We start from the raw sequence: 13,574 nt of genomic DNA on the forward strand, positions 1-13,574 counted from the left end.
AGTTCCCAAATCAGAAAACGTTGCTCACACCACAGGCACTTGTATATTGCATTCAACAAACATTGGCTAAACTGATTTATGACATCCTCTTTTACTTAATTTTTATATACACAAATACAATATAGAATATGCAAAATCAATGGACTTCGTTTTTAATGGCTCTTATCTGAAAAAACACAAAACACTGTCCCCATTCTCTACCCCTGTTCAGAGATTTTAAATTAAATACTATCTTTTTCAAAGTTACCTTCATTGTCTTTGGATCAAGTTTAGACCAATGGGTAGGAGTGGAAATTTCTTTAGCTTCACCATCATCCTTCTCTTCTTCATCCTGATACACAAAGTTAAGAACATAATTACTATTCTGAAACCTTAAAATAAAGGTAATTTATTTTTAAAAGTCTGTTGCTGATCTGTGCAAGGTCACAAATGTTTCAGATTGTCTTCTCCTAAAGTTATTATTTAAGCAAGTCCACGTACATACATTCTACCACTTTTAATTGATCACAAAGACACTCATCAGCCAATCAAAGCCAGATCTGTGAAACACAAAAGGGTGATAAATTACAACACAAAGGATATCAGGGATGCACAAACACTGCCGGTCTCCACTAACCACACAGTGTGTGATCTTGCCCCAATTTTCAAGCCACCCAAAGTCAAGACTGATTTAGTAAGACCTTTCAAATGTACCAAAGACGATGCCACATAGCCTGAAATTTCAAATCTCAGACTTGTGGTTGTCCAATTTCAAATATCCATGACTAGAACTGATGACCGTGAAAGAGAAAATTTTTTAAATTTTAGAAAATGGCAAAATGTTTAAATGGCTTAATACTGAATCTTGCTCAACAACTGGTCCCAGATTCCAGCAACTAGACCTATGATAAAAACAAAATTCTGTGCAATTTAAGCACAACTTATTTTCCTTTGAGGTCTCAGCACTCTTTAAAATTAGAATAGACAGATTTTTTTTTTAAACAAAAAAGAACATACAACTATACTGCTGAAAGCTGGATTACCAGTCGCTGTTAACAGTTATGTTCCTCCATGTGTGTTTGTTATGTAGTGTGTGGTGTGCATTTGTGCCTGTGTTCCTGTGCCTGTGAGAAGCGGAAATAGAAAAAGGGATTAGCGTTCAGTGCCTGTTCTCCATCAGCCTCCTTGCGTTCACCCTGAAGCTTCTCGACCAGCTGCTGCTTGTATCCTCGGGAGAGGGTTTCCCACTCTGAGCGGGTGGGAAGGCAATGCCAAACATCCGGGAAAAATAAAACCACTGTCTCCACATGAGCTGGAACTGTACGCCCCTTGTGGGTCTCCTCAGGGCGATGGTAGCGAATCTCTGCAAAACGGTACCTGTTGCAAGGGAAGAAGCATGTTGGAAAAAAAATTCTAAAATACATTTTAAAGACCCTAGTTCACTTGTAGCACATCAAGTAAAGAAATTTTGCTGCAAGAACTTGAGGTTGGTCTAAAGAAAAAAAAATTATAGAAGCCATAGTTCCTCTTTTGGTACATTTGTATAATACTTATAGTTAAAAGAAGAATATGTTCCCCAAGGCATTTTCAAGTTTGATTACAGAGCTACCCATATTTTAGAGAATACCTGAAGAAGCTGGATAGCTGTTCAGATTTCATGTGCTAAAAAAAAAATTCTCAATTAAGTCACAAGCAATATACTAAAATACACAGGTCAAATAAGCCTCAAGAGAAAATATGGCTGAACAAAAATAATCAGCAACTACATCATTTTATAACAAAAGAATTATAATGAAATGAAGTTCTCTTGACGATCTTCTCCAGCTATGCATGAAATGAAAAGTATTTTCAACATACATCCAACTTCCAAAGTACAGCATAACAAAACATTTATATTTTCAGTTTATTTTGATTAGTTCTTAATCCTTTTCCCCAAAACATTTTTGGCACCAAATAAACTTTTGCTACAAATGGGGATTTTTCCTTTGAGATTACCTGCACGATCAAGGTTGCTTAAAATAAGGGGGGGTAAGGGGGCTGACAGACAAACTATTAGAAAAACTACATAAACTATTAGAAAAACATTTCTAATCAAGAAATGAATTGGTACTTACCATTGTGTGCATACACTTAGATCAATGCCTGTCAGAGCCTTACAACAACGAATAGCAGTCTTAATCAACACAGAGGGGTCTTTTTCTGGGTCTGGTCCATCCAACGAAGGAGACCAGTGGCCTCCAATGGCCATGGCTTCATCCTTGCCTTTCATGCCCACTAAAAACTAATTCAAAACAAAGAATCATTTATATATATTATGCAACATCAAATTACAAATAAAATACTTGAAAAGGAAAGGTACAAACCTTTCCAATATCATTTTTACTACCTCTGGTATCTGTCAGTCAAGGAAGAGTTCAGTTCATCATGTTCCACACTGCATTTCAGCAATGGAATAGGATTTACACATCATAACTCATCCTTCTAAAATATTTCTTCAGATAAAGAGTTCTTTTAAAGAAGCAAGCTATAATTCAGACTTTAAAAGCACCCAAAGATACACTAAATCCATTATCACTAAGATTTTTCTATATTACAAATATAAAACATCAAAATAACAGTTGAAGTAGAGACATACGAATAAGATATAAACATAATCTGCAATGAAAAAAGCAACTACACATCATTAAATTCTGAGTGCCTTAATACAAAAATTAAACTTATCAAAAGATTTAAAAGGTAGTGTTTTTTATTTTATATACATACAGTTTGAATCAAGCACAACAAATATACACCTACAGTTAAAGTAAATGTTTCATTTTACCTTAACAAGTCTAGCAGGATGTTGAAATCCATCTCGAAGTTCTTGTGGGTCTTCAGCAAGAGCACATGACTTATGATACAAATCTTCCATACTAGGGCTAGCCATCAGCATTACCTATTATAGTCAAATAATTCAATCCTGTCAAAAGTCTAATGTAAAAAAATGAGAAGCACCACTAATTATCCTTACATATTAGACACCTGAAATTTTTTTATAAAAATGGAAAGTAAAATGCTATAGCGAATATGGTATTAAATACTTTATAATTACACAGTTTTAACTTTTCAAAGGAAACTTTTTGATCAATGTTTTAAAAATAGCAGACCATTACAGACCAGAGTAATAACTGAACGTTACCCTGCGAACTACCATATAGTACATTCATTCACCACTGTATTTTCCTCTGGGTCTACCTGAAGTCATAGAACATTACAAAAAGTTCATTACATTAATTTCACCTTCATGTTTTTATGATGTTTAAAATGTTAAAATGATAACTATGATTTTATAATTTAAGAGGTAAGGCAAAGAAAAATTAAATTAAATTACCTAAATAACCAAAACAGAATCAGGCAGACAAGAACAAAACACAGGTATTAAACCTAATAACCATGTGCTGAAGATTAGCTCCGCATATAGACTCAATACAAATAACTGCTCAAAAATTTCAGCAGTATATCACAATAGAACACAAACCTTTGCGCTGTATAAGTGGTCAGCATCTGGTGGATCAAGAATGGCCATGTTTTTTTCTAAGGACTCTACTTCTCTGTGCATTACATAGAAATTGCAGTAATTTCCCAGCTGAAATGGTCTTGACAAAGGGAAAGCATCCACCCATGTAAACTGAGCATCAAAAAAGTCACTAGGTATATATAAATTCTGATAACGGCGCCTTAGTTCCATCATGTCACAACTAGGACTGAAAGACAGACATAAGTAGTGAATAAATAGCCTTAATATCAAAGATTATATAAACATTCACCCATTCTGAAGCTAAATATATAATCTGACATGGTTAAAAGCCAGCAGCAAATGGATAGTCAATTATTTAATGAGCTAACGATGTACATAGAGGTATATGAAAATCTCATTTTCAAATAGTTTACTTACAGCTTTGAATAAATAACTAGTATCTAAATGTTACCTTTCTTTACTTTTTGTGTGTAGCTTAAAATTCATTAGAGAAGACCCTTTGAAATAACTTCAACCCCAGCTCCAGAGAAGATCTGAACAAAAGCAGTTCTGCCTCGATTCAAACTGTGTACTTTTGAGAAAATTATGATTCATATAGAATGGATACAAAGAAGGGATAAAAGTGGTATCAAATTAGTATGAATGCTCCTCAACCAGTTTTATACAGTGTAGAAAAAAAATACAACTTTTATTCTATATAAGATCCTAGGTCAAGAATATTTACATTCAAAATTAAACATAAAAGTGCACAGGAAAGCAAAATCCAAATGTTTTTTGGATTATCCACACCTCCATACCTCTCTATGATTAAGATCCATACCTGATTTGCTTATTATGCAAAGATAAGTTTCTTGCCTTTTAAATATGGCATACTGATTTTTTTTTAAAGGATGATTTCCTTTTTCCTAAGAAGCAGAGTTTTCAAAGGTAAATCAATCTGGTAAAAAGCCAAGAGATTTCTGTTAAAAGCATAATGAAAAGTGGAAACACCAACAATTTGGAAGATGAAATGATAATTATATTGTCTTTTTTAAAGACAACTAAAACCAAGGGGATAAAATGTTAACTAATGCATTTTTAGAGATGTCTTTTTTATTTGAAGCCTAAAAATAATAAATATAGAATGATAAACTTGCCAGTTATGAATACTGATATAAGTATACTTTATTTGGATAAAATTCTGCTGTCAAAATAATGAAAATGTGAATAACAGGTATTTGAATTTTGTTTTTAAAGTGCTGCAAATAGAAAGTATATGTAATAGCTTCCTAGCTTCCCATCACCAGAATTTTTGAATCTGTATCTTAACCCACAGAAATAAAATCTATAATAAAACAAGAGATAAGAAATACAAATAAATCATTTCTTGGCATATAGTCTCTTATAATAATATCACTATAAGAAAATCTTGATTTCTACAACTATGAGAAGAGGTACAGAAACTTTAAAATCACTTTTATTTGTAATGGGTTCATTTGATGTTCTGGGAATAACTTCAAAGTGATGAAGTAAAACTGTAAAGGTCTAACTTGAAAGGAGAGAGATAGCTGTTCAATTTATATCCAATGCATCAACTCTTCCCAGAATAGCATTCTAGACTGGGAACAGATGAGTTTAAAAGCAGAGCAGCTCTATTTAATATCTTTGGGCTGGAGAAGTTGTTTGGTTCTAAAAAGTTTTTCTGAAACATGAAGATTAGGTATTTTTTTAAGTACACAAGTAAACAGGGTAACAAGAAAACTAGTATAAATTAAGAGTAGTTGCAGACTTGACCATTAGCCAAGAGTAAATGAACACCAACTACATAATTAAGCAAAGTAACCAAGCAAGACTTTTTTGACATTGAGTAGCTTAAATGAAATACACTGGTTTACTCAGTCTAGAACTGAACATATAGAAATTTTAACTTTTGATAGGCCAATATTATTATTATCATCACACTTTGTTGAAATGCAGCAATACCCTCTCAGTATACTGAAGTGCATAGTTATTTGTTCCTATGTGAAACAGCTTTAAGTGCTGCTTTAAAGGATTCATTTTTATTTTACTGTCTACTTATTTTTTTTCCATGTGTTAATTTATCATATACACAATTGCCAGTCCCAGGTTCTTTAGATGATTCTTCCTTTACCTTAGAGTAATTTCAGTCATTTACCAATTTGCCTTTTCCCCACAATTTGCCTTTTTATGAATTACAACTTAGCAGCTATTTACAAGATATCTACAAATACCACATATTGTTGCTTTAGATAAATGAACTCAATCTCACAATAATTCTGTTAATTGATATAATTCCAACTTTGCAGGTGAAGCTCAGAAATTCTTGGTAACTTGCCTATTATTTCTGATTCCAAAGACTGAAAAATGTATTTATGTATACATACACACGTGTTTGTTATATGTGAGTATATATGTATATCTATGTTTCTCTTACACCACATTGCCATAGCTAACTTGGGATGTTTGATCCACTGTTGTATTATTACTGCATCATACACAACAGACTATGCATGAACTTTAATAGTCATCAATAAATCAGATCTTAAATAATTCTGACTTTAAGGAATAACTTAATCACAGAAGGGCTGCCCTTTTCAGTAGCTGATATCTTCAATGAGTATATGAAAACAATGCGACACTTGCAAAGAACTAAACTGCTACTTCAAATTACATTTCTGCCCTTATATAACCCATGAGCACTAAATGTTGGGAAATTAAAAGCTGCAAGAAAAATATCTCTATGTAATACATTCTACCAAACTATACAAAATTACAAAACTAGTAATTCAATAAAACAACTAGGGAAAAAATTAACTTACCAATCTAAAGAAAACTTTGAAAACTGAACTGTGTAACGTGGAACAACACGGCGAACTCTCCGAGGTGATCGTTCTCTCTCTCTTCGAGGAGATCTCTCCCGGGAACGTTTTCTCTGAGGAGATCTTTCTCTGGATCTACGTCTTTCTCTCTCCCTTTCACGACTGAAAGCAAATTTTTCTGAAATTACTAATATTTCTGGCATTATCCAAGAGTTCTTTCATGAAATAACAATAGAAATTATGAGCAAGAATCCACAGTATAGATCTTTAAATAGTTTTTCAAATTGTGGTAAAATACACATAACATAAACTTACCATCTGAACTATTTTTAAGTGGCATGAAGTGCATTCACATTGTGCAACCAACAAAAGTATACTTTTAAAAACTTACCTTCGGTCATCTTTTCTGTTAGGCACTTGATCTCCTCTGTCATTCCTTCCTGAAAATCTGGATGGTGGATCTAACCGGCGTGCCGGTTGTGGCTGTGAAACTATACGGACAGGAGGCTGCAATAAACCAGCTTTAAAAGATACAGAAAAAAAGTATTTTAACTTATTTAAAAACAAAGTTCAAAAGCATTACCTGGTTAAATTTTATAGACAGAAAATGCTGGCTAATATTTTAGGCTTTGTGGACCAAGAATGGTAGAGAACATTTTGTATATTTGCATACTTTTTTATAACCTTTTAAAAATGCAAAAATCATTTTTAGTTCAGGGATTATACAAAACCAGGCCATGGACAAAATACAATGGGTAAAGTTTGCCAACCCCTAATCTATAGACATTGAACCAAAGATTGCTATATAACAAGGCTGTCGTTGTAAGAAATGTCCAAACCTGTAGAGAATTGTTATAATTATTTGAGCCAAACTGACAATTACTGAGAAGCAAAATATCAACAGATTGAGAAAATGCTCTGGAGAACAGCGGTTTTGCAGCTTATTTTATACATGAGAATCAAAGGAAAAGACATAAAGAGGGTTACAAGAAATCTACTGGTGGTAGATTGAGGGAGTGAGAGAAAGCAAAGGGGAAAGCTCTGAGATTGGATGAAAAGGAAAAAGGGAGACAGATACTTCTTTTACACTGGTGGATACAGGATAGTTAATAATTAACATTTACAGCACATAGAGAAGTGGGTAACAATTCGGGGTTCTGTGGTCTCATGCTCTGGTGGCAGGTTGTACCCTGACAAATACAGAAAAAGAAGATTACTCTGACATTCCAAGAGTATGTTATTTTAAATGCAAAGACAATAAGACAGGCTTACTTAAAATAAAGATTGACCTTTGTCAAGGAACTACAGATCCAGAACATGACTGGCCACCATGACTAGCTTTCAGTTAGGAATTTTTATGTTCAGATCATCCTATCCGTGGTTACTTTCAGTCTCTGAGTTTGTAGGGCCCACCATGCAGGCCTCCCCTGAGCTTGGCACATTTAGTAAGTGGCCCATTTTTCGTCCACAAGATACTCAAAGGATGCCAAAGTACCATCCAGAGAGTATCTATACAGAGAAAAAGAACCTCTTATAACAGAAAAACTTATGGCTACCACTTTGACCAAGTAAGCAAATTTAGTGTCAATAATAGTGGAAGAATCTAACATATGCCTCCTATGATGCAATATGAATTACAAAACACCTATAATATGTTATCCTAGAGTTTATAGTTTATATGGCAGATAGAGGAACAAGGTAAAACATTGCAAGGAATCAAGACAAATCCACAACATTCCAAAAGAATCTACACGTCAACTAGCTCAATTTCTTAAAGTCAAGGTAATGAGACAAAGTGGGAAGCTATTCTAGAATTAAGAAGACTAAAAAGACTTAACCCAATATAATGCATGAACTTAGCTTTCTGTCTAGGATACAGAAAACAACCTTAAAATACATCTACTGATCTTGGGAGCTAAACAGGGTTGGGCCTGGTTAGTACTTGGATGGGAGACCACCTAGGAAGACCAGGCGCTTTAGGTGTAAAAAAATAAGTAAGGGACCTTGTCAGTTGACAAGGTCCTTGCAATCTGTGAGGTCAACCAAGGGTTGCCTCACATCGAAGAAAAAAAAAAAAGGACATCTAGAAGACAAGTGGAGAGATCTAAATACAAATAGGGTATTTAAATGCTTTTTCTTAGATGTGATAAGATTGTGCTAATAAAGGAAAACAGTCTCTTTTGGAAGGACATGCTTAAGTTTACAGGGGCAAAATGTCATAATGTCTGGTAATTACTTTGAATGATTAAGCCAATGGTGTGTATATTTGTTAGTATATGCTGGCAAAACACATTGGCAAAATATTAACTGTTCAAAGTTTTAAGTATACAAGTGATCGTTATGCTGTTGAATATTTTTATACACCCGAAAATTTTCATAAGAATTTGGGGGTAAAAAAAACAACTAATTTAGGAATATTTCTTATTTTAAGTAATACTATACCAGATTAATGGGCTGGTATTGCTGAAAGAATCCTAGTTGCCAATGGAGATTTCCCTACCCCTCTGCCATATGAACTTTAGCACACCAACTCTATTGATCCCTCATCCTAACACACCTCTTTCTCTCTTATTTCTACTACCCTACTCTCATTGCTTCTGTCCATCTACCAAGCTTATGGGAAAACACATCACCACCAGAAATACTGCTTCCCTGAACCCTGCCACAGAAGCCACATCTTTTCTTAGACAGTATTCAAGTCCCAATTCACAACTGGAAAGCAAAGCCTCTTAGGAAAAAAAAGGAAAAAAAGAACCATGTAGCCTGGAAAGTCAGGCATTGCCTAGTAAGTTTAAGATACACAAATCTTCAGGCCCTGTAATTCCACCAGAAGATATATATGCCCTAGGAAAACCTATGTACATTGCCCCAGAAACATATACAAGAACATTCATAGCAGCATTTTCAGAAACTAGAAACAATCCAAACGTTTACCGAAGACGGATAAACTGTACAATATTCATACAATGGAATATTATACAATAGTGAAAATGAAGAAACTAGAGCCACATGAAATTGTACAAAAAACTTTAAAACCTCATTGAACAAAAGAAGTCTTATACAAAAGATTATATAAATGGAATCACACATCACATAAAATTCAAAAATAAAGCTAACCTATATTATGATGGTGCATATTTAGAAGGTAAAACTATTAAAAAAGAATAGAGTTAACCAGTAATGTTTTTCACCCAAGTCGCGATTACACAGGTGTTAAACTGCAATGTTTTATCACTTTGCCCTAAGTGTGTCACTATTTACAATAAAAGAGAAAATGCCAGTTACATTTTTTTTAAAAAACACCAATCAAGTAGTCTTCTTTTAAGACGAGGCTATCATTTTTAACATTGTTTCAGTGAGAAAATGTCCAGTTTCAAATGATCAATTTGTAAAAATATATTTACAACACAGATCATTTATTAGATGCACAATGGCTCAATGAATAAAGTACTACCACCAGACTCTACATGTTTTATTTATAAGAAATGTCTCAAAAACATTTTCTTCCATTATAGACAAGATACCAATAGGACAGAGGATAGATAATAGTTTTAATGTTTAAGTTCACAAAGAACATGTCTTTGAATAAGAGCAATAAAATAAAAATCTATTTTCCAAATAGCTATAGAAGTAGAAGTGGTCTACATAAAATATTTAACCTTCCTTTCAAATATTCTAGAAGTCCTGCCTTTTATGTAATTAAAGGCATACCAACATTATTTTAACAACTAAAGAGTTATGTATTAGTCTGAAACATAAAAAGCAAAGATAAACTTTACGTAATACCTTTCTGCTGTGGCTGCTGTAATAAAGGCTGCGGCTGAGTCTGCAACAGTGGTGTAATAGAAGCTGCTGAAATCTGTGCCTGTAGCAGTGACTGGGGCTGAGGCTGAGCCTGAACACCAAATGTTGTCTGTGGTGCAATTGGCTGAAGTACAGCAGGAGGAGTCTTCAGTAAAGGTTGGGTTTGGGACTGATTCTTAACAAAAATAAAGAAATAACATTTTAAAAAGATCTTTGTAAATTGGAAGAGTCAGTTACCAAGTTTCTATAATACCCGACTCAATATTTTATATACCTGATTTGGTAGTGTTTGAATTCTTTGTGCATTCCACTTAAAAGGCATATTAGGATTATACGTAGCTTCAACTAATACCCTGTCACCCACTTGGGGGGTTTTCCCTTTGACGGCACTGGAAAAAAAAATTAAGTTAAATATATATACAATCGAAAGACATTAATCCAAAAAAGATTTATATACTTGGTATTTAAAAATAAACTTTATCTGATTTAGAAGTCTAAAAATCTCTTTTAAAAAGCTGATATACCTCCTAGACTTATTTTAGTTAAGAACTGTTTCACCCTCTCTATAAATATGAGGTTTGAAGTGGAAGAATTTTCCACTCCATTTTATCCTAATATTGTGTCCCTCCTTCTACAGAACTTTTTAACTTTTATAACCTAAAAGTAATATTTTCTTTGGACTTTGGAAAATGAAAGAAATGCAGATAAAATGAAAAACAGGAGACCCACTTACAGAAAAATCTTATACAGTAATTAAACTTAATTTCCCAAATAAAGTACTTCTAAGGAAGTTCATTAGAAATATATTTGAAATATCTGAGATTCATATTTCCTGCAACCACCAGGACACTAACAAACTGCTATTTTGAATATGTTAATTCATCATTCAATCCTTTTACTATTTCAATTAAATGTTTTTAGTATGTAGTCATTAGATATGTCAAAAAGATTAAATTTTAAAAGGCATATGACTATTTCAATCCCTAATCTCACTGTATGTCTGCCCGTGAAAAGTTAAGAAATGATAACTCACTCCTATAAAACATTTATTTATAAAGAATTCACCTTAACCAGGTTGTTAAAAAAAAAAAAAATCAGACGATATCTTCAGTCACATTCTCCATCAAAAAAAGTCACAGGTACAAATATAACACAAGCTGAATGATTATGCCACCATATACTTAATATTAAATCCAAGGAGTATCTGCCAACATCTAATGTAGTTTACCTAAGTTGAAAGAATACATCTTCATCCACGAATCCAAATGTATCGTGTAGTTTTGTAACCACGCCTGTAAAAACACGCTGTTTCTGAGGTTGGGTTTGTTGCTGACTGGACCTTGGTGTTGGATATGATACAGTTATCTGTGCTGCAGGCTGAGGAGTAGACAGACTAAGGCTTGTAGGCAGTGCAACAGCTGGCTATAAAACAAAATCAACATCAAAGTAAGGTAGAAATTAATAATGACTACTTAAACTAAAAATGCTGAAAATAATATATTTTGGGTTAGAAAATACACATGTATACCTTGAACATGAGAATCAAGTCTAAAAATTATATTATTTTTGATTTATTTCATCAGGTTTCCTTAGATGAACGTTTTCACAGAATGTTGCAGAAAGAAGATACTGAAGTATAATGACTTTAAAGAACACATATATTTTAGCCCCCTCTTAGAAATTCAAAATCCATAGCAATATAATACTCAGGAAAGTTCTATATATTAAGTGAAGTAAGTCAGACAGACAAAGACAAATATGTATGATCTCACTTAAATGTGGAATCTAAAAAACTCCAAAGAACTCAAAAGAAAAAACAGAATGGTGGCTGTAAGAGGAGCAAGGTGATCAGGGGCTGGGCGTGGGGGAAATGGGAGCAGGTGGTCAAAAACTATGAAGGTCCGGTTATATAAGGTAAGTCCTGCAGTCTTACTTACAGCATGATGACTATAGTTAATACTATATCGTATATTTAAAAATTGCTAAAAGAGATCTTAAGTTCTCATCAGAAGAAAAAAAATTTATAGCTGTGAGGTGATGTATGTTAACTAAATTTACTGTGGTAATGATCATTATACAATACACACATATATCAAATCATTATGTTGTGTATTTAAACTAATACAATGCTATATATCAATTATATCTCAATAAAACTGGGGAAAAAATTGAAATGTTAACACTTTCATTGGTCTTTTCTGGCACAATCAAATTTGGATAACAATATATTGATTAAAATTTCTGTATATAAATAGAAATAAGATCATTTAATAGAAAAGATCATCTGATTTTTCAAATCAAAGCATGGAATTTGTTTTATATCTGCCCAAGAAAGCAAATCTCGAAGTTCCACATTTGTTTTAAAAAAAAAGAAAGTCCTATATATTGTAAAGAAACTTAGTATTTCTTAAACTATGAACACAAAATTATTTTCACATGAAATTTAACATCTTAACACATGTGGAGTGGTTTATGGGCACACTCTGGGAAATGCTATTCTAAGAAAACTTTTACAGCTTTCTACTTATTTTGGAAATTCTATTGGAGATTGAAAATATGAAATAGTTGCTAGTCAATTTTAGTTCTTTAATAACAGAAAGTGAGTTTGATTTCTCATTTGAAGTATATTTTAATTTTAAAAAATAACTAACAGATTCAAGACTAAAATGGTATGAAAGATTATACAGTAAAAAGCTTCCATTTTACTCCTGTTCCTCACCTACCCAATTCCCTAACCATGAGGCAATCACTGTCACCAGTTATTATTAAGAGATTCTGCTTGTTTTGTAACAGTTAGATAGTATTTCACTCAAGTACATACCAGAGGTCAGTGAACCATGGTCTATGGACCAAATTCAGCCCATAGTTTATTAATTTTGTGTAGCATATAAGCCAAGGATGGTTGTTTACACTTTTAAAGGATTGTAAAACACATAAACACACACACACTACATTTCAAAAATTTTTCCATGTTGTTAAAAAATTAAGCTGATTATTTAACACAATAACTTCACCTCCTAAGGTCAAGCTAAAAAAGATATATAACATGTACAAAATTTTCCTTAAAATATTAGTACACAGAAAATGTAAGGACCAAAATCAGTATTAAGTTTAAAATAAGACCTCATATTTATTCAAACTAGATCACAGCTGGATCTGCAATCAAAACCCATAAAAGAAAAAATAAAGCTTTCTGTCTTTATTTAACATTATATCACTACTAAACTATTGTGTGAATCCACAAATATTCACCTTTAAACTCTGAAAGTAAAACTAGAATAGGAAATGAAACTTTGGTCTACTCTTCATTCAGATATCAAATAAAGTAACATCAAACTAACCTGTGTTAAAAGGGTCTGCTGAGGTTGCTGTAACTGCAAATAGAAAAAAAAAAGGAAAACAGGAAAGAAAAATAAAAGATCAATCAGTATTGTTTCATAGATGTTTTCTTTCCC

The 13,574-nt window shown here is 32.9% G+C and overlaps 1 protein-coding gene and 1 non-coding gene across 5 annotated transcripts in view; both read right to left on the bottom strand.

Annotated features, from left to right (window-relative positions):
• The window catches only part of CCAR1 (cell division cycle and apoptosis regulator 1), a 41,721-nt gene that overhangs the window by 15,785 nt on the left and 12,362 nt on the right, over positions 1-13,574 (bottom strand). For all 4 annotated transcript variants that reach the window (XM_025049327.1, XM_006915569.3, XM_025049326.1 and 1 more), the window contains exons 5-15: positions 13,461-13,493; positions 11,348-11,541; positions 10,394-10,508; positions 10,102-10,294; positions 6,707-6,836; positions 6,316-6,477; positions 3,497-3,722; positions 2,801-2,914; positions 2,094-2,260; positions 1,146-1,356; positions 248-331 (exon numbers count right to left, since the gene is read on the bottom strand). In XM_025049327.1, the coding sequence (XP_024905095.1) occupies positions 248-331; positions 1,146-1,356; positions 2,094-2,260; positions 2,801-2,914; positions 3,497-3,722; positions 6,316-6,477; positions 6,707-6,836; positions 10,102-10,294; positions 10,394-10,508; positions 11,348-11,541; positions 13,461-13,493 (1,629 nt within the window). The remainder of the gene's footprint in view (positions 1-247; positions 332-1,145; positions 1,357-2,093; positions 2,261-2,800; positions 2,915-3,496; positions 3,723-6,315; positions 6,478-6,706; positions 6,837-10,101; positions 10,295-10,393; positions 10,509-11,347; positions 11,542-13,460; positions 13,494-13,574) is intronic.
• LOC112482804 lies at positions 2,390-2,454 on the bottom strand. Its single transcript, XR_003047413.1, has one exon. It is a non-coding gene; the product is annotated as a small nucleolar RNA SNORD98 (small nucleolar RNA).

This window comes from Pteropus alecto, unplaced genomic scaffold (genome assembly GCF_000325575.1).
Source record: "Pteropus alecto unplaced genomic scaffold, ASM32557v1 scaffold155, whole genome shotgun sequence".
NCBI classification, from domain to species: Eukaryota; Metazoa; Chordata; class Mammalia; order Chiroptera; family Pteropodidae; genus Pteropus; species Pteropus alecto.